Source organism: Teleopsis dalmanni, chromosome 2 (genome assembly GCF_002237135.1).
Source record: "Teleopsis dalmanni isolate 2A chromosome 2, ASM223713v2, whole genome shotgun sequence".
NCBI lineage: Eukaryota > Metazoa > Arthropoda > Insecta > Diptera > Diopsidae > Teleopsis > Teleopsis dalmanni.
The window spans coordinates 185,723,546-185,742,615 of record NC_051847.1 but is presented as its reverse complement, the minus strand read 5'-3'; the positions used below and the strand labels follow the sequence as shown (position 1 = coordinate 185,742,615).

The 19,070-nt window shown below is 29.7% G+C and overlaps 2 protein-coding genes across 6 annotated transcripts in view; both read left to right on the top strand.

The window, feature by feature from the left end:
* Positions 1-1,373: 1,373 nt before the first annotated feature.
* LOC119682890 (ruvB-like helicase 1) lies at positions 1,374-3,162 on the top strand. Its single transcript, XM_038096426.1, has 3 exons — positions 1,374-2,354; positions 2,428-2,626; positions 2,688-3,162. The coding sequence occupies exons 1-3, from the start codon at positions 1,538-1,540 to the stop codon at positions 3,040-3,042; spliced, it is 1,371 nt and encodes a 456-aa protein (XP_037952354.1). The 5' UTR covers positions 1,374-1,537; the 3' UTR covers positions 3,043-3,162.
* Positions 3,163-4,180: 1,018 nt separating this feature from the next.
* The window catches only part of LOC119679474, a 93,971-nt gene continuing 79,081 nt past the window's right edge, over positions 4,181-19,070 (top strand). For 4 of the 5 annotated variants that reach the window (XM_038091850.1, XM_038091854.1, XM_038091853.1 and 1 more), the window contains exon 1: positions 4,327-5,273. The gene's annotated coding sequence lies outside the window, so the exon portion shown is untranslated. Of the gene's footprint in view, positions 4,295-4,326; positions 5,274-19,070 lie in introns of those variants that run through there. The other variant, XM_038091849.1, reaches the window with a different exon arrangement.

Genomic DNA, 19,070 nt, shown 5'->3' with positions numbered 1-19,070 from the left:
TTTAATATGAATATAATATGATAAAAATATAATATAATAAAAATATAATATGAATTTAATATGAGATTCACTTTTAGAACAATTTACATTTCCAATTGAAAAAACTCGAGCGATATATCACTTGAGATTAATTTATAACACACTTTGTCAGAGTAGCAAGATTATTCTGAAATTAACAGCTGTTTTATATGAGATTAATTTATAACATTAGATATTTTGCCGGAGTAGCAAAATTACCTGAAATTAACAGCCGTTTTGTAGGACTTTACAAATAAATTGTGATTTGATTCGATATATTAAGTCTGTTCCACGACCTACTCGTAGTAAAATTCAAGTAAAACACAAGTAAAGTACAAACTGAGAGCGTAACACAAAAATTACATTCTCTACACAGATTATCATGGAACTGCTTTGTGTAAAATCTGGTGAGAACATCAGTGCCGGACAAATAAACAATACAAAAATTTAAATTGAAATCAAAACAGCTAATTCACACATCATACAAATTTTACTAAAATAAAATGCACGAGTAAAGTCTGTCTAGCATTTTCAAATTTCAACAGGGAGACGTTGTTGCGTCTCATTTCAACACCGAGACGCACTTGTGTATACATATTGCTACTCAAAGTTACTACGAGTAGCTTCTAAAACAGACCTACTATATGTATTTATGATAGATATAAATGCCCCGTAACACAACTACAAAAATGTTAGATTACTCTAATAACATATGATTGGGCAATAAAATTTGACAATTCGAGAGTAAAACTAAATTAAATTCAGATTTACCAATCGAAAATGCCATCACATTTTCAAGTATATCATCCTGAAAACAGATGTTGGATCTATGTTCAGTTTGTAAAAACAGGGTATATAATATAAAAGACATACAAAGGCTATTTAAGGCTTTTCATATACATTACTTCCCAAAATGTATGATCAACACATGTTTATATACAGATATATAAATATTGGCGTATACACAATAATAAGGTTTTCGTGAACACAAAATGTAAATATATAAATAATAAAGAGGTTTTTTCGAAAAGTATGAACTACAAACACAAAAATTAATTTTTATTGAATTTTTGGCTGTATACAGCTGTTTCGAATATATCCAAATGCCCATAATAAGTAGTCTTGGAATTATTTCTTATAATTAATTATTCGTAAATAATTTTTTGAGACTGCAAGCACCAGAAATAAATAATATATTTTTGAAATAACTAATTTATAATCATTGAATATTTATATGTAATTTATATTATATATTGATTTAATAAATAACAAATTTAGTAAACATATCTGGCGATAAAAATCACTAAACGTAATTGAATTATGTTTTCCAGTCCTTTTACTCTATGCGAGCGCAGCAAAAGCTGAATACTACAAAAACTCTTTTTGACATCTGCGTGACAACGAAATTTCTGCCGGCAGAAAAATTTAAAGCGTAGTGTGCTTTTACATGGTTTGTGTTTGATCAATATTGTCATAATAAAGTATAAAGATTCAAATTCATTAATAAATTTTTATAAAAATGAAAATCGAAGAAGTCAAAAGTACTGTACGAACTCAACGCATTGCAGCTCATAGCCACGTTAAAGGCTTAGGTTTAGATGATGCTGGCGTACCAATTACAATTGCTTCAGGACTTGTTGGCCAGAAATCAGCAAGGGAAGCTGCAGGTATTGTTGTCGATCTGATTAAATCGAAAAAAATGGCTGGGCGAGCATTGTTACTAGCTGGGCCACCAGGAACTGGCAAAACAGCAATTGCACTCGCTATAGCACAGGAATTGGGTAATAAAGTGCCATTTTGCCCAATGGTCGGCTCTGAAGTGTTCAGCAGTGAAATTAAAAAAACTGAAGTTTTAATGGAGAACTTCCGTCGTTCAATTGGTTTGCGTATACGTGAAACCAAAGAAGTATACGAAGGTGAGGTAATTGAGTTAACTCCTGTCGAAACTGAAAATCCTATGGGTGGCTATGGCAAAACAATCAGTAATGTAGTTATCGGTTTAAAGACTGCAAAAGGTGTTAAGCAACTTAAACTTGATCCTAGCATTTTCGATGCTTTGCAAAAGGAAAAGGTGGAGGTTGGTGATGTTATTTATATAGAAGCTAATAGCGGCGCCGTGAAACGCCAAGGTCGTAGCGATACTTACGCGACAGAGTTCGATTTGGAAACAGAGGAATATGTGCCACTTCCCAAAGGCGATGTACACAAGAAAAAGGAAGTTATACAGGATGTGACATTACATGATTTAGATGTGGCCAATGCACGACCACAAGGCGGTCAGGATGTGCTCTCAATGATGGGACAGTTAATGAAACCGAAGAAAACTGAAATTACTGGTATGTAAACCTAAAATAATAGTGTTATTATTTATTTATTATAATATAAATGACAAAAATATTTAATTTGCAGATAAGTTACGTATGGAAATTAACAAAGTGGTTAATAAATACATTGATCAAGGTATTGCTGAGTTAGTTCCTGGTGTACTTTTTATTGATGAAATTCATATGCTTGATTTGGAAACCTTCACCTATTTACACAAATCTTTGGAATCACCTATTGCACCAATTGTCATATTTGCTACAAATCGTGGACGTTGTGTTATACGGTGAGAAATTATGCTTATTTTTATATTAATTTGTATATTTTATAAATTTGTTTCTTTTTAGTGGCACCACTGATATTATATCTCCTCATGGTATACCACTTGATCTGCTCGATCGTTTACTCATCATACGCACTCTTCCCTATTCGTCTACTGAAATGGAACAAATTATTAAGTTACGCGCACAAACTGAAGGCTTACAACTGGAGGACAGCGCATTTGCTTGCCTCAGTGAAATTGGCAGCAACTCTACACTACGTTATGCAGTACAATTACTAACCCCGGCTTACCAAATGTGCAAAGTTAATGGACGCACACAGATTACTCAGGATGATATAACAGATGTACATTCGTTATTCCTTGATGCAAAACGTTCTACAAAACATCTCTCAGAAAAGAATAATAAATACATGATGTAATTTAAGATCGAAGTCATATGTACTTCAATATTAATAATTAAAATTAATTTTAAATATATTAACGTTCATTTTGACGAAAATAAAATATATTGTTTATAGCATTAAACAATTATTATAAATTTAAAAATTGTTACAAACTTTAATTACAAGTAAATAATTGGACAAGTCGCGTATATAGCAGTAGTTGTTTGTGTTGTATCTCAAGAAGACCCTTAGAGCAGATAACATGAAAGAAGTTGGTAATGGTAATGGTTAGGTAGAGAAACTATAAAAGAGGAATATTTGGCAACAAGAGTAGGTAGGATTTCAAATGAAGTTAACCTGGGTCAAGACGGAAAAACCTTCATTGGGACGGAGGAAAAGAAAAATTGATGTGTTTGAGGAGATATTTAAAATTAAAGTATTTATGTGAGACAAATGTACAACATTGCTATATTCTCACAACAATGAGGGCTAGTTGTTTCTGCATAAGGAATGCGAATTCTATGCAAATGTAGGCTCGAACAGAACACTGAGTCTGTGTAAAAAACGCAATAGTAATTAATGATGCTGTACACCGAGACACGTATAGATCAGGAAATATGAATAAATTTATAAGACAAAAACATGGGTTATGAAAGATGTGGCTGAACAGAAGAAGGGAATTCCTTTTTTTAGATATTTATATTTAACATTTTCACATTTATTATAAGTTACAAGCAACGGCATTGATTAGCATAATTGTCCGCCGCAATTAATTAAGTATTTCGTTTATTGATCTTCTAAATAAACATTCAGCCTTGAAAATTAACTTATTATTTTGTTTTACTCAAATACCATTTTCGGTGCGCTACAATTTGAAGACAGATTTCGCTAAAATCGCCTTCATTTACTAAGGTGGATTCACGAAATTGTAATTTCCACCGAATGAAGTCAATTTTTTCATAAAATGCAATTAAAAACATTGCTCAATACAACGAAATTTATCAAAATCCATAATCAAATTACGACCTCCCGAAAACTATATCATGCCCATGTTTATTTTTTATGTTAATTGTATTAAAAATAAAGAAAAACATATGATAAAACTATCAAGCGTTTTTACTTCATTAATCAAAAATTGTTTAAATAATTAAACGAATGTTTTTATTATTGAATATCTCGTATCTACTGCAAATAAAACGAAACAAGCATATATTTTCAGCGTTTTTCAACACTATTAAACGTCAAAACTGTCAAAGAAAAGTGAGAAGAGCATTCATTGTCAAGCAAGGTGAGTATTTCTAATTGGAATTTTAGTTTAGTCGTTGTTGAGTGGTGGTTCGTTCTTGTTTGCGGCAAATGTGTTCAGGGATTGTAAAATAATAAATTTTAATAAAAATGTTTAAAAATAAAATAACTATAAATCATAATGAATAAAATAGAAAAAAAATACACTAATTGAAAGTGTTTAAAATGGAGTGCTAAAAATAAATATTAAATAATACCTAAACTAAAAAGCGACCAAATTGTATAACGTAAAATATCACATTATAGCGCCCTACTGTCGTATGAAGTTACATTTTTGTTAAAAAAAAAAAAAAAAAATTCAACGTTAACTCCCGCCACACCGCTTAGTGTAGAAAGCACAATTTTTTTTGGGTTGTCATTATTTGCATTTAGTTTTTTAATTCAATGATTCTTCTCAGCTGGCCGCCCACGTTGCGTAAAAAGTCAGCCACTTCGTATATTGTTAAACGTTGACGCCGTAGTTCTATTTGTATGTGTGTTTGTTGTTTTTGTGTAGTCGTGTTGTTGTTTATTACCTGCTAAATTTCTAGAGAAACGGTAATAAAAGTGATCTATGCTTACAATTATGATCGCAAATATAAAAATAAATATGAATTGATTAATTGATTGATTGGGTTTATCTGACAAAATAAATTGAGTTGATGTGCATGTGAACCAATGCAACAACACCCTGTAACGAGCATATTTAATAAAGCGCACCCAAAATGTTGTCTCCCTAAAAAAGGAAAACTGGGCGCGGATCGTGAATTTTAAACGTATATTAAAAATTTTTAGTGAACAAACATCCAAAACAACAACAAAAAATAAAAAAAATAAATAAATTTATTTTTTTAATAAAAAAAAAATTACGCACACAAAGCTAAACGGACGGCAGCAACAAACAACATATTTTCCCCAAACCAAAAGTGGACTTCGGCTCGGCGCTGGTACAAGAACGTGATTACTGCATGCGTTTTAAACACGTAAGTTCAGCTTTTGTTATGCTAATTAAAGCTTAAAAATTACATAATTTATTATTATCATTATTATTGGTGAAAAGCGAAAGTTATTTTAAGAATCCCATTCATTATTAAAAGCAATGATTTTTTACCCAATTTCTTTTCATTCTTTTCGCTATTTTCATTCTAATGTGTTCCTTTGTAGTCTCTTTCTATTTATGTTTATTGTGTGATGGAAAAAAAATTTAATTGCTGCACGGCATTGTTCACTCTTTCTGCAAAATTGTTAAGAAAAATATAAATAATATTTATTAATGTCTTTGGCTGTGTTGGAGCGTGTGTATGTACACATTGACGCCCACAGATGTTACAGTATTGCTCTTCGCAGTTTAGCTTTTCTCTCGCTGTCGATCGCCGATGAAAGCAAAGACTCTTTCATAAACATTTGTTGCAAATCGTCAAAACGTTTGTGCAGGAGCGCATTTAGACAGAAAAACACAAAGGCTTCAAAAGATTTTGATAACAGGAAAAAAAATAAAATAAATATTTTAAATTAAATTAAATTTTATACTATATTCAGATAGCCAAATTTCCTTAATTTCGTAAAAATGAAATTAAGTTAATTTCGAAAGTGTTCATACTGCCCCAAATTAAGGAAATCGTATGATTTTTGTTTAAAAATCGTATGATAAAAATTACATGCTCCAAACACTATTTGTATCTAGGAAATTTTAAAATTTGATTAATATAACTATAAAGGATGACATTTAGTAGTTTTATTATCTTTAATGGATTTCAGGTATGTGAATTATTATTTTTCACTCTATTTTAAATTAATAACAGTTCTACATTTAAATTTAAAAATTTGTACTATTTCAAAATATTTTCCCGGTTTTATTAAACTCAACTGTCACTGACATTTATTTAAAAAAAATGCCAATTTTTTGTTATCTCAACTTTATCTCAAGTTTGATCCCATCAAAAAATACATAAAGGATAGACCCCTGAAATTATTTGCAAAAACTGACAGATTTACCAACACCGCGTTATCAAATCTCAGAATGGTTACAGGCTCGTCGGGGAGGTATGCAGATTTGAGGTCAATTATTGCTTAGTCTGATGAAGTGATAAACAATAATCCAGTCAAAGCGTAAAGAGGGGTTTTAATAATATCTCGAGTTAAGAAAGAGTAAAAGTGGTCAATTGTACTGGCTCAAATAGAAATAAATAAATTAAAATTTATCTTACACATAGTTGCATTTGAAATGTCACTTAATTTGAAACTTCATTTCAACGAAATTAAGGCTATTTTCCTTAATTTAGTTCTATCCTAAAACTAAATTTTGTATGAAAAAAACAACTTAATTTTGCTGAAACGAAGATGAAATTAAGATTTTTGCGAAATTAAGGTGTGTCTGAACATAGTATTAGTGTCCGTTTTGACGAAAGAAACTAAATTTTTAAGTTTATATAAATATTTTAATATTTTTTTGTTAATATTTGTTTTTAATATTTTAAATAATACAAATACTTGTTTGGAGTTAATATTAGTAAAAAGAACCAATAATGTTCATAACTTGGTTGCTTGTTATAAAAATAATACTCATCTAAATTAATAAATGCCTTATAAACCTTAAAAACGTATACAATAATCCCCTCTATAACACAGTACCCTTATAATTACCTTCGCGTACCTTTGCACGTGTATATACGGGGTATATGAATACGCCTATAATGCGAAACCAATCTACCACGTTATAGAGGGGATTACTTTATATGTATCTGCTTGAATAATTAAATGTCAAATTTTGTATGAAAAAGAGTTTACACAAATTTGATAAATTTGCACGAAAATTTTACCGAATAAATTTATATCGCATAAATTTATCTGTTGTCAATACAGAGTTGCATTCCAACACAAGCAAGTCATTTACAAAAATATCTTTATAAATTTTTTGGTTTAGACTTTTCGCTCAATTCCGGTATTTTATTTCATAATTTATTGATAGCGACTCAGCTGATCAATAAAGTTTACACAAATATTTAAAATTGCAACGATATTGAATAATTGATAGAATAATTGATTTATTTATATTTTTATTTTTAATTGTAATTAATTTCAGTACTATTCTTTTGTAACCTAAGCATAGTGGTTTGGTCAGATTAATCGTAAAAGAAAATAAGATAGGTACAAAGCGAAACAGAGAACTTCGAAATCTATAGCTAAACTCAGTAGATGCAAATATCAAAAATTCCTATCTTCAAGCCATTTACTGAGTATATTAAGGAAAAACTGTGAATTGTTATAGCTAAGAAATGATTATGATGAAAATTTGTTATTATATAGAGATTCGGTTGCTTTAGATTTTACCAGCTGTCATAATATACATATAATTTCACGTTCTCTTGTTATTAATTCACTATCCTTATATATAGATAGATACTTATTATTATGTTGAGGCTACTTGAGTCAGTGCACTTGAGCACTCCTACTCTCTATTAACTGCCAGATTTCTTCGTAACCCCTCTCTACGTCTTGACAAGATTATTGTTTATCACTTTATCAAACTAAGCAATTATCCTCAGATCTACAAACTCCTCCGAGGCGCCTGTAACTATTCTGAAATTCGATAACGTGGTGTTGAGAAGCCTGCCAGTTTTTGTAAATAATTTCAGAGCTCTATCCAGATTGGTTGAGATGAGTTAATATAATTTTAATGAACTTATTAAAAAGAGTGTATAACTTTTGACAGAATCTTTTCAAATTTCTTATATATCTTTTAACAGCTGTTTAGAGTGTGGAGCACCAACGATGATACCCCTTCACCAAAAAACTCGAATTATTATGCATTAATATTTTACAAAGAATTTCTTGATTTTTAATAAAAACACAATAGACCACCTAAGTTGTCATTTATAATTTTTATTTTAAAATTATGTTTATTATTTCTTGAACACAACTACTTAATATGTAATTATTGATAATAGTTTTTTAAATAAGACTATTAGATTACCATATGTACATTATAATTCTCGATTATTCCATTTGGCAACATAATTAACTGTCACATTTCAAAAAGCCTCTACTTTAAGCTGGCTCTATTGTAGATCTTTTTTTTTATTGTAGATCTACTGACGTATCTATACATGATTTTATTGCGTCAGTAGTGTTTGCTGGAACAATTTGTTTTTTCAGCTTCTTGTTGTTAGATTTTTGCCACTTAAATAAACTCAAGAACTATCGCAACCTACAATAAATCGCTTGTTGCGTGATCTTGTTGGCAATGAGTTGCTGCGGTCGTTGGTTGCTTCTATTTTGCTTGCACATTGGCATGCGATTCGCAACTATTTCGACAATATTCCTCTAAATAAATACACACTAACAACAAGACACGAAATTTTTAGAGATACATTCGAGTGTATAATAAAATTCTTAAAGCGAAAAAGTTTTAAAGCCAAAATGAACAAAGAAAATACTTTGAAATACATTGACGACGATCTCTCATTGTCACACAATGACGTTAATAAGAAACATTTGCATAAAATGGAGGTTGATCAAGAACATTTGGCTAACAATAGTTTCGTGTTCTTGTTGTTGTTGTTACTTTACTTATGAACAGCCAAAATTAACTAACAATAAGTACGATGATTGCATATAAACAATTATTGTTCCATATTGTTTTTAAATTTATACATAATAAATTTTGTTACTTTCAAAAATCTTATAAAATTGTATATATTATGATTGTTAAACTGTCTGAAGATATTTAAGGACAATTTAAGCCTATCATTTCAAGTTCCAAAAATATTTTTGATCTTTATACATATATAATCGTATTATGGTATATCTCTATATTAGAGCAAAGCAACTAGTAGTCAAGTTCCTTATTCTTATCTAATTTTAAAATTAATTTTAATGTTAACTCACAAATACATAAATAAAATCTCTATATCTATCAATATCATATGTCATTAGATATATATAAATATGAATATGAATGATATAAACTATAAGTCATTAGATTAAAAAGAAAGGATCCCACAAGTGATCATTCGTGGTTTAATTTTTTATAAAACAACCTTTGCTCTACTAAACAACCATGGATTGTTTATAATGAAATTGGCAGATTGTTGAAAACGGCATATACTGAACACACGTACTTTATACATTGCAATCAGAAATGGTCTTTTTTTCCAGTAGGTCGAAACCCGCAGTATGAGACTTGAACCCACTAAAACCTCCTCTTTGGAATTAATGGAAAAAATGTCCACAACAGAAACTATATTCCAGTAATTAAAGTAGAGAGATTAGAGCAAGAGGCTTAATACCTACTAGCCTAGATTTATTTAAGCCAGAAAGTATGGGATTATTGTACAAGCGCGGGGGTAAGGTTAGCTATAGAACGATGTAGTCTTCAAAAAATGATTAAGATCAAACTATTAAGATCACTTTATCACTGTCATAATTTAGAGTAAGGTCTTGTTTATGGAATACTAAAAATAAGATTTAAGTGATCTTATGCTTATTATATAGTTCAGTAATTTCAATATAGCATTACTATTTAAATATTACAGATCTATCCGAACACTATATATTTAATGTCTGTTTATCTATCTTAATCCATTACAATACACCAGAGACTAGGGAGTAGTTTAAATTTTTGATTTCTCTAAGCGGTTCGCAATCGAAAAAACCCAGTTGGGTCCATCAGTCAACTATTCGATTCATGGTGTTAGTTTATATGCAATATAGATTAGCTTCATAAGAAAGAAATAACAATCGGTGAATACTAATTGTAACTAATAAGATTGTTTCATTTAACGATTCGCAAAAAACAGAATCCCATTTATCAAGAAAAAAGTGTTCTTTACCTTGCAATGTACGAAGTTAAGAACTTCTAAAAATCTAATAGTGGTCATATAGTATCATTATTTGTGATAAAGTGAGGTTTGGTGCACTAGGCTACCACTCCAAACTAACCTAATCTAAAAGAGTGTGTGTTGTTTGAACATACGTTCTTGAAACTGTATGATTTTGCATACTTTGTGAAAAAGTAAGTAAACACAGTAGCATGGTGCTACTGCACCATGCTAAAACAATTGCTTTTTGTATTATATTTAACATTAATAAACGAATCGATTTCTGTTAGAGTGTATGCTTGCGCCCAAAAGCGTGTTTTATTACTGTGTTGAAAATGTATAACGTATGTAACTGGCATTACACAATTACGTGCAATAAGCTGCTTACATAGCTTATAAGCTGTATGAAAGCACTTGACTTGCTGTACATCCCTGATATAATCGCAAAATTTTTTTATAGACAGTCTGCGGAAATTTCGCGAATTGATTATTAAATTTGCTTATTTTAGTGATTTAGTTTTAGCAAGTACGTACTGAAAATTTTTTTTGATGATAACATATTTGTTTTTAATGTTGAAATTCCACAAACCTACAAATTTATTTTCTTAATTTTTTTCTTTTTATTTGGCACTACAGTCTAGTGTAAACCTCCCTCACGATCTGCCTGCATCTATCCCGATCTTCTACTAATCTCTTTTAGTTTAGTACTCCAATATTTCTTGCATCACCATACACATTCTCATCCCATCTTGTTCTTGACCTACCTACCTCTATGGCTGGTTGTCATCGGCTTTGTGTTGTATATGCTGCTCGGCTTTCTCTCCAGTCTCATTCTTACTACATGAGCAGCCCATTGTAAAAATTATTGAAAATCAAAATATATTGAGTTAAAAAACAATGGTTTTTTTTGTGCATCTAAAACTATCTTTCATTAAAAATTCACTGCATTTTCCGCCCATGTATGCGTCGCAAATGCTTATCAGACATGTCATAATATTATTTTCTCAAAAAATTTAATTAAAAATATTTTCATTTAACCACTGAATTTGACAATATTATATTCAAGGGCTAGTACATTACATTTCAAAACTAGAAGTACATAAACCTTTCATAAATATTTACCAACAATTTTTGCTGCACTTAAATCTGATGCACCTCCAGAAGAACCACAATAAATTGCATTTTTCTATTAAATAAAAAGTTGTTTTTTGCTCTTCAAGCTGCCCACTACAATATGAGAAAAATGTAATTGTTTCCCTTCAAAATACCATAAGGCTTTTGTTGTTGTTGTTGTTGTTGTTGTTGTTGTTGATTTGCTGCATTTCGAAAATGAATCTGCATCTGCAACTGCTTTAGACACTTATTCTACACCTGTACTTGTCGCTTGTATTTAGGCGCCGCATGTATTGTACTTTTAGGTATCTTCTTTGAAATCATCCTACAATGGTAGAACATTCAAAGCATTCGCAAGCTTTAAACGATTTAACAACAAAAATGCTACAACCTTGCCGCCCACCCATATTGTTGCTTGTATATTGCAATACACAAACATACGTACATACACAAACGAAATTACTCTCGAAGCCCTCAAATGCGTATGTATTTGTTTGTATCTATGTGCACTTGTATCTTTGTGTGAATGTGTCGTCTAAATGAATATTTTGCGGCTTGGCTTTGTTTTTGTCTTTTTTTGTGTTGGTTTGTTATTGTTTTTTGTTTTTGTTTACGTCTTCGTAGGTTTTAACATGCTCTTATTTTACGACTTAGACAAGAAATTCAATTCAGCTTTGGCTATGACTAACAGAAAAGTATACAGTAACGCACATACATACATTTCAACTTGTCTGATTTACAGATTATGTATCTAGCGACACTTTATTTACAATTCTATCCCTTGTGCTGGTGTCTACTGTTATTCATAACTTATAAATAAATATGAAGGCAGTCCAACACCGTTTGCTTTATCGGAACTTAAATACCGTAACTGAAAACCGGAAATTCTAAACAATTTCTCCAATTAGAGTAGAAAAATATCTTTTTGGCGCGAAAAATACGTTATCATAAATTGACTTAAATATTTTTATCTAACAACTCGTTTCAAAAGTACCCACAATAAAGTTAGTATAATTAAAACCAATAAAACATCTTTAAATATTAATTCATTTCAAAACAATCTTTTGACTTTATTTTATTATATTTTTCTAAAAATTAAAACATCAAGATAAAAGATAAGTTTTTAAAAGTTGTTAATCTGTAAATCTAAGCATCACTTCTTTAGATAAAGATATAAAAGACGCTTAAGGAATAGATGATAAATCAAATAGAAGGTAAATGATGATCAAAATATGTACGTAAGATTTAGCCTTAAAGCTTTTAAATAAAATTTAAAAAAATATTGAACTTCATGTTTCATATGTAAATACCGATGTCAACTACTGACACAAGGTTATTGGTGAAAATCGCAATTTCTTAACAAAAGAAATTAGTTTTCATATAAGCCGTAATTTTTTACTTTCAGAGTTGTAAAAAAACAGCATTAAGTCTGGTTAAAACAAATTGGCATCACTTTGTTATGCAAATTAAATGCATTTTTTTACGTATGTTTTTTGTTGTGTTGTGTGCAATTATAAAATATAAAAATTATAAACACTAAAAATTAATTAATTTAAATAAAAGAAAACAAAATGAATATTTGAAGTGTAATAGTAAGAATTTTTATTTTATATATTTAAATTAATTTATTTATTTACTATATTTATTTGAATTTATTATTATTATTATTAGAAATCGTCATTTCATTTTAACGGATGACTGGAATTTTGCAACATATTTCCACGGAACATTCACAATAGACTAATTTTTGAACTTGGTTACATTGAAACTTAAGACGTAAAATTTTTTGTCAGTAAAACGTAACTCTGAAGATTTTAAGAGCTTTGTTGTTGCTTCACACGTTGTCCTTCGTAAGTTGCGATTATTTTTTTTGCTACTCTGAAAGAAAAAATTACGATTTTAGTTATTCTAGGTTTAGGCTATTGCACTAAACTTGACAAATATTCTACAATATATGCCATTTTTCATTCAAAATTTATATATAAATATACTAAAGAGCTTCGATAAGTCTAAAGTAAACATACCTTCTGCTCAAAAAGTATCCGGATTTTGTAATAGACCTTTTTTCAAATTTTTTTTTTTGTTATGTTGGTACACTCTTTCTTGACATATGGTACAAATTTGAGCGCCATCTGTCAATTAGTTTGTTTACAGCAGCTGTTAATGTGAGACTACGTCAAGTGCATTTAGCGATTTTTACTATGGAAAATTCCTGTTGTACGCGATTTTTTGACCAAACACGGCACTGGATCCGTGCGACTTTTTTCTGTTCGCGAAACTCAAATTGCCCCTTCGTCGTAAGCGTTTTGAGTCGATTGAATCGGTAAAAGAGAATTCACTGAAGGAACTAAAAGCCGTACCTGCACGGGCCTACGAAAAGTGTATGGAAGATTGAGTTAAGCGTTGGTATATGTGTATCGCTTCAGAAGGAGCATATTTTGAAGGAGATAAAATAAATTTGGAATAAAATTTACAAAATCCGAGTACTTTTTGAGCAGAAGGTAGTATTACATATGATATTATATATAAGTAAAACGAAAACTAAAACTACTACTAATGCATTTATTAAAGTAAACATAAAAATTCTTTTTTTTGTGGTGATCTCGAATATTGAGATCTACCTAACGAGATATAAAATAGCTATTTTATTAATTACTTTAAAAAAAAAATTCGAAAAATGTTTATGTAAAATTTATAAAATTCTATAAGTTTTATAGAATTCTTCACGTTTACGTTTTATCATAATTAGTAGTTGATAAACTGTTATAGAAGAATTTAATCAATATATTTCTTATCTTGAATGGAATTTTAATTTTTTATAATATACAGGTAACCAAAGAAATACAAGTAGACTAGACAAAGTTGAGTCAAGTACGTCTTTAATCCTCTAACATATGTAAATACTACAATCTACACATATATGTATATATGGTAGATATATGGTAGTATGTTATCATCAACATTAATAGGATTTGTATTATTGATATACTCGTTGCTTTCATTTATATATCACAAATAATTTAAATTTGATATAATAACACGACTGTAAATATAAAGATAAACTCTATATGTATCTATATATACATCAATCTTTAAATGTGAATGTGTCTATATAATTATCTTTGAATGTAAATGTATCTATATATTTATCTTTAAATGTAAGATAATATACGTTTGTATAATAAGTTAAATAACTTTAAAAGATTTTATTTAGGACCCTGTTTTTGCAATGAACTACAGATAATTAAACATTCCAAGAAGAAAATTTGCTTCTCTCTAATGCCAGTTTTCCAACTACAAGGAACTTTATATTTATACTTATATTTTTGAGAATTTTAATATCACTTTTTGAATAAATAATTTTAAAATAAAAAAAGTTATAAACTTCAACCGATAAAACTTCAATTACATAGATGAATTTTCAATCCTATAAAATTTGTTGTGAACACAGATGTTCTTACCTTTACGACTTAAATAAACAATTTAATTAAAAAGCAAATTAAACTTCTAAACAATATTAAAAGTTATTTTGTTGTTCTTATTCCTGAAGTAGTAAAACCTTTCAAATACTAAATAACTCAAAGCGAGTTATGTTTTATGGCACATTGGAAATTAACTAAATGAAATTAATTTTGTCAAAGAGTCAAAGTCGGCTTCAACTAAAATTTAATTAATTTTTTTAAAATTAAGACCTCAAAATAAACAGGAAATAGTTATCATTTGTGAACGTAATGGTTTCTAGTGATTAATTTTTAAGTGCTTTCGATCCTGCGCAAATACACCTTTCAAATACATGTCGATTCTTCAACCTATTGTATAATAATGTATTTAAGTTTAAGGTGTAGGTTTATGTACAACGTTGAACACATCTTAGAATAAGACTTTGTATCGTAAACCGCAAAATTTAGTACTTCAAAGTAATCGAACATTACGATGTACGAACACCTCGAGTATACTTAAATTCGAATATTGTGAATATTTAAAAATATTCGAATTTCCATACTATTATTCGAATTTTCTATAACTCAAACTAAATAGAGTGCAGTATGGTTTGGAGAGGAAATTATATACAATTCTTTAAATCGAAGTCTCAATAAGTCAAACCTTTTCTTTGCCAAATGGTACTTCGAGTTCTGACTGTATGTATAACAGCTTTTATAACTTAGTTTCCATGGTAGCAGTGTAGCAAATTAACTGTCTATTTGACATGTTAAATTTGTGATTATATCTCTATTTGTCCTGTTTTCTCGAAAATTCTTTGGAGCTATTAGTTTGTGAAGAACTAAATGTCATTCGTAATGTGTATGTTAACTATTTGGTAAAATTTGAGACGCACTATTTGAAATATGAGACGCATATCTTAATCAGTATATAGTGTCATATAACTGTCTTTGTGAGCCCTAACCTGATATCAGTGGCGTCGCTAGGCGTCAGCGATGTCGGCGACCGCCGACGGCCTCGCGCCCGCAGGGGCCTCGCAAAAAGTTACCGACTGTGGATTCTAAGCACTTACTAAATATTTTGAACAATGTGGTTTAATAGTGGCATTAACCATATTTGAAGTATTCCCGAATGTTTATATAGTAACTAGATTCACGTTCACAGTTCCAGTCAGTATAGCTTCGACGGAAAGAAGCTACTCAAAGTTAAAAGACGTGATTAAGACGTACTAGAAAAGTATGAAGATCCAAGAGAGACTATCTCCATTGCAAATTCTATAAACTGACGCAAAAATAGCAGCTGGTGCAAATTATGATATAATTTAAAAAAAAATTGAGTGAGGCTAAAAGTAGGAAAATTCATTTATTTTAATTTGATTAGCAATAAAACTTTCAACAATGTAACTTGAAAGTTTACAACTGAGTTATAAAGGGGGCCTCGCAATTCTGTGTCGCCGACGTGCAGAGTTGGTCTAGCTCCACCACTGCCTGATATCACTACCGACCTATCAGATCGCAGACAGCCAGCACTAACTGACCTACATATAGATATCTAAAATGTCTTTCGATGTTTTCCTTCTCAGCTTTATAAAAGTATTGGAAGGGGACATCAGGTGTGTAACCAGCGGGTTTGGGTTTGAGATTCTGATAATTAAATTAATCAAGTTTACCAGATAATAATATATAGATGATGGGGATATAAATTTTAAATTAAAAACCACAAATTATTTACAAAAACTTTTGTAATAAAATATTTAATTTATTGAAGCTTGTGCTCTATTCTACATTTTAGATTTCTAGAGCAAATATTGATTTAAACCAACTTGTAAACTTGTTAACATCTTGCAATTACTTTGCAATTTTCTTTTTCGCCCAAATAAGATACCCAAGTAAGCTATCTCTTCTCAACCTTGAGCTACTTAAATTTTCATGTGTCTAACAAGTGTGCAACTTCTCTACACAATACTGGCAATACACCCGCCACCCGGCAACCCCAACCAACTGCCGAATGCATATAAATTGTATCTCAATTTACATTATGGCGCCACACTATCAAGCCAAATTATCCACTTAAACTTATTTTTTATAATTATATTAAATATAATTTCATTTTTTGCAATATGTAACACAATAGTGCACTTTTAATTATATTCATACTTACATACGACGTACTTACATATGTACATAAATATGCAGTTGTGTGTAAGACAAGTTTTCTTAATTTATTTCATCATTATCATCTTGACAGCTATAAACAATTATTTTGTTTTGAGATAACTTGGCATTTAAAGCAAAACGTTAGCTGCAATATTTTTATTTTTCTTATTAGTTTTGTTGTATCTTCACTCAAAGTGGTGGCGCACAGATATAAGATACTACCGACTACTGAGTGAGCCGACAGGTGAGTGAGCAATTAATTGATAAGTGATTGTCGCTGCGGAGGAGGCATACGGTGACGGTGAGTAGGTTTACTTGGTGACTCAAGTGGCACTGTTTTCTTTTTTTTTCTTTTTTTTTTCTCAAAATTATTTAATTTTTTTAAATTATTGTTGTGGTTTACCTTTCCGCCTGAGTGATAAGATTTTTTTTGTCGTATTTATTTAATGCTTTTGCCTTTTGCTGTTAAATTTTGATAAATTAAATTTTTAATGTTTATTTTAAAATTAAAAATATTTACTCTTTCAATGTTTGAAAAGGGTTTACTGTACCTGTACTCTTTATTTCGTTGAAAGTAAATTAAGTTAAAAAAGTGAACTGAGTAAATTTTATACAAAAAAAAATTTATTTGGTCAGTTAAATATATAAGCGAGTATATATTGTATTTAAGTATGATGAGTTTGTGGTTTTTTGGTGTCAAGCTCGTTCAGGAGTAAATTTCCTTTACCTCATGAAAACCCTCGCACATACACTCTGCAAGTGCGACCGCACCCAGTTCTTTTAATTTATTTTCTTGGCTGTTTTGCACTACACTTTATCAAAAAATTTTCATATATTATATATATAAAGAAATTAACTAAATTAAAAATATATGCAATGACTCAGTCAAAATTGTATAAATTGTATAAGAGAATAAAAATACTTCGATGTAGGTAGAAATGTTTCAATTACTTTTACGAAAGTGAAAATTTTTCGTTTATCAAAACTTTTAGTTAATTAATTTTAATTATTTTGCATTATGTATCTGTAATTGGTTTTTAACACTTTCAGAGAGAGAGCTTTAGTTTCTTCTGTGTGAAATCGTTAGAGCAAATATTATGTTATATTAAACAAAATATAGTATAACTTAAACTGCTTAACTTATCATATATTTTGATTAATTTTTCCCCCTATATTCACTCCACTTGGGAGCATAAGTTTTCAAACCAATCACAATATCTTATTATTTTCTATTATGAAAACTCTAATACCATTTCTTTAATAAATTCTAACAATTTTGTTTTAGTCTTTGTCTATCTTAATCTAGTTAAATCTAATATATTTAGTTTTTTGTGAAGAACTGAACAAAAATTTGTAATGCCAATCTTCGAGAAAAAAAACATTACTTTTAGATACATTTGGGTTATTTATTATTATATTTAACATCATTCAATACGTTTCATATTGAGTGATATGACACATATACGTCAAAACTGTTGATAAACTCATATGATTCGTGGAGACGATAAATGTCAAAATTTCATGATATTGCGATAAATAATTTACTAGCTCCGGGGGTTTTGGTACCACAATTTTGTAACTTTTAAAACAATTAACAAAAAAATTTCGTGTGCTGATTAAACATTATTTGTTGTTGGGGAAAAATACTGTTCAAGTCAAATAGAAACTTTATAACAGTAATATAGACTCTATACTAGAGAAATCAACTATAGTATTATAGACTGGTAAGCTGAATTTAAACGTAGTCCTATAAATACCAACTTGAGAGTTCTTCTATAAAAAAATTCACAAAATAGCTTTAAGGGACAGAAAACTGAAGTTGTCTGAGATAGGTTACACATTAAAGATATCAAAATGTAGTCTCATAATAAATTTAAGAAAAATTTATCATACATACTTTGCGAAGTGGTTACCGAAGTTGTTCACAGCGAACTAAAAATATCAAATACCTATATGTTAAGTCGATGAAAACTATAGTTAAATTGAATAAACTATGGATCAAATTGTTCACCCAACAACCATGCTCTACAGATTCGACCCCTACGATTACAGGTTTTTTTAGAAACATCGAAAATGTACTCTAGGGAGAGAAATTTTAGTTGAATAATACCGGAAACTGAAATCTATTTTGAGACCAAAGACAAAAAGTTTTACAAGCAATGTACCGAAAAATTGACATCTTGGAGAACGCCGACATACGGTCAATGAAGCCAATTTCTGAATGGTAGATAAATAAGTAATCATATTTTTT

Excerpts from the sequence above, each read along its gene's own strand:
- LOC119682890 (XM_038096426.1), top strand. The coding sequence starts at position 1,538 with ATGAAAATCGAAGAAGTCAAAAGTACTGTACGAACTCAACGCATTGCA. Across the intron at positions 2,355-2,427 it reads GAAGAAAACTGAAATTACTG|ATAAGTTACGTATGGAAATT; the intron begins GTATGTAAACCT and ends TTTAATTTGCAG. Across the intron at positions 2,627-2,687 it reads CGTGGACGTTGTGTTATACG|TGGCACCACTGATATTATAT; the intron begins GTGAGAAATTAT and ends GTTTCTTTTTAG.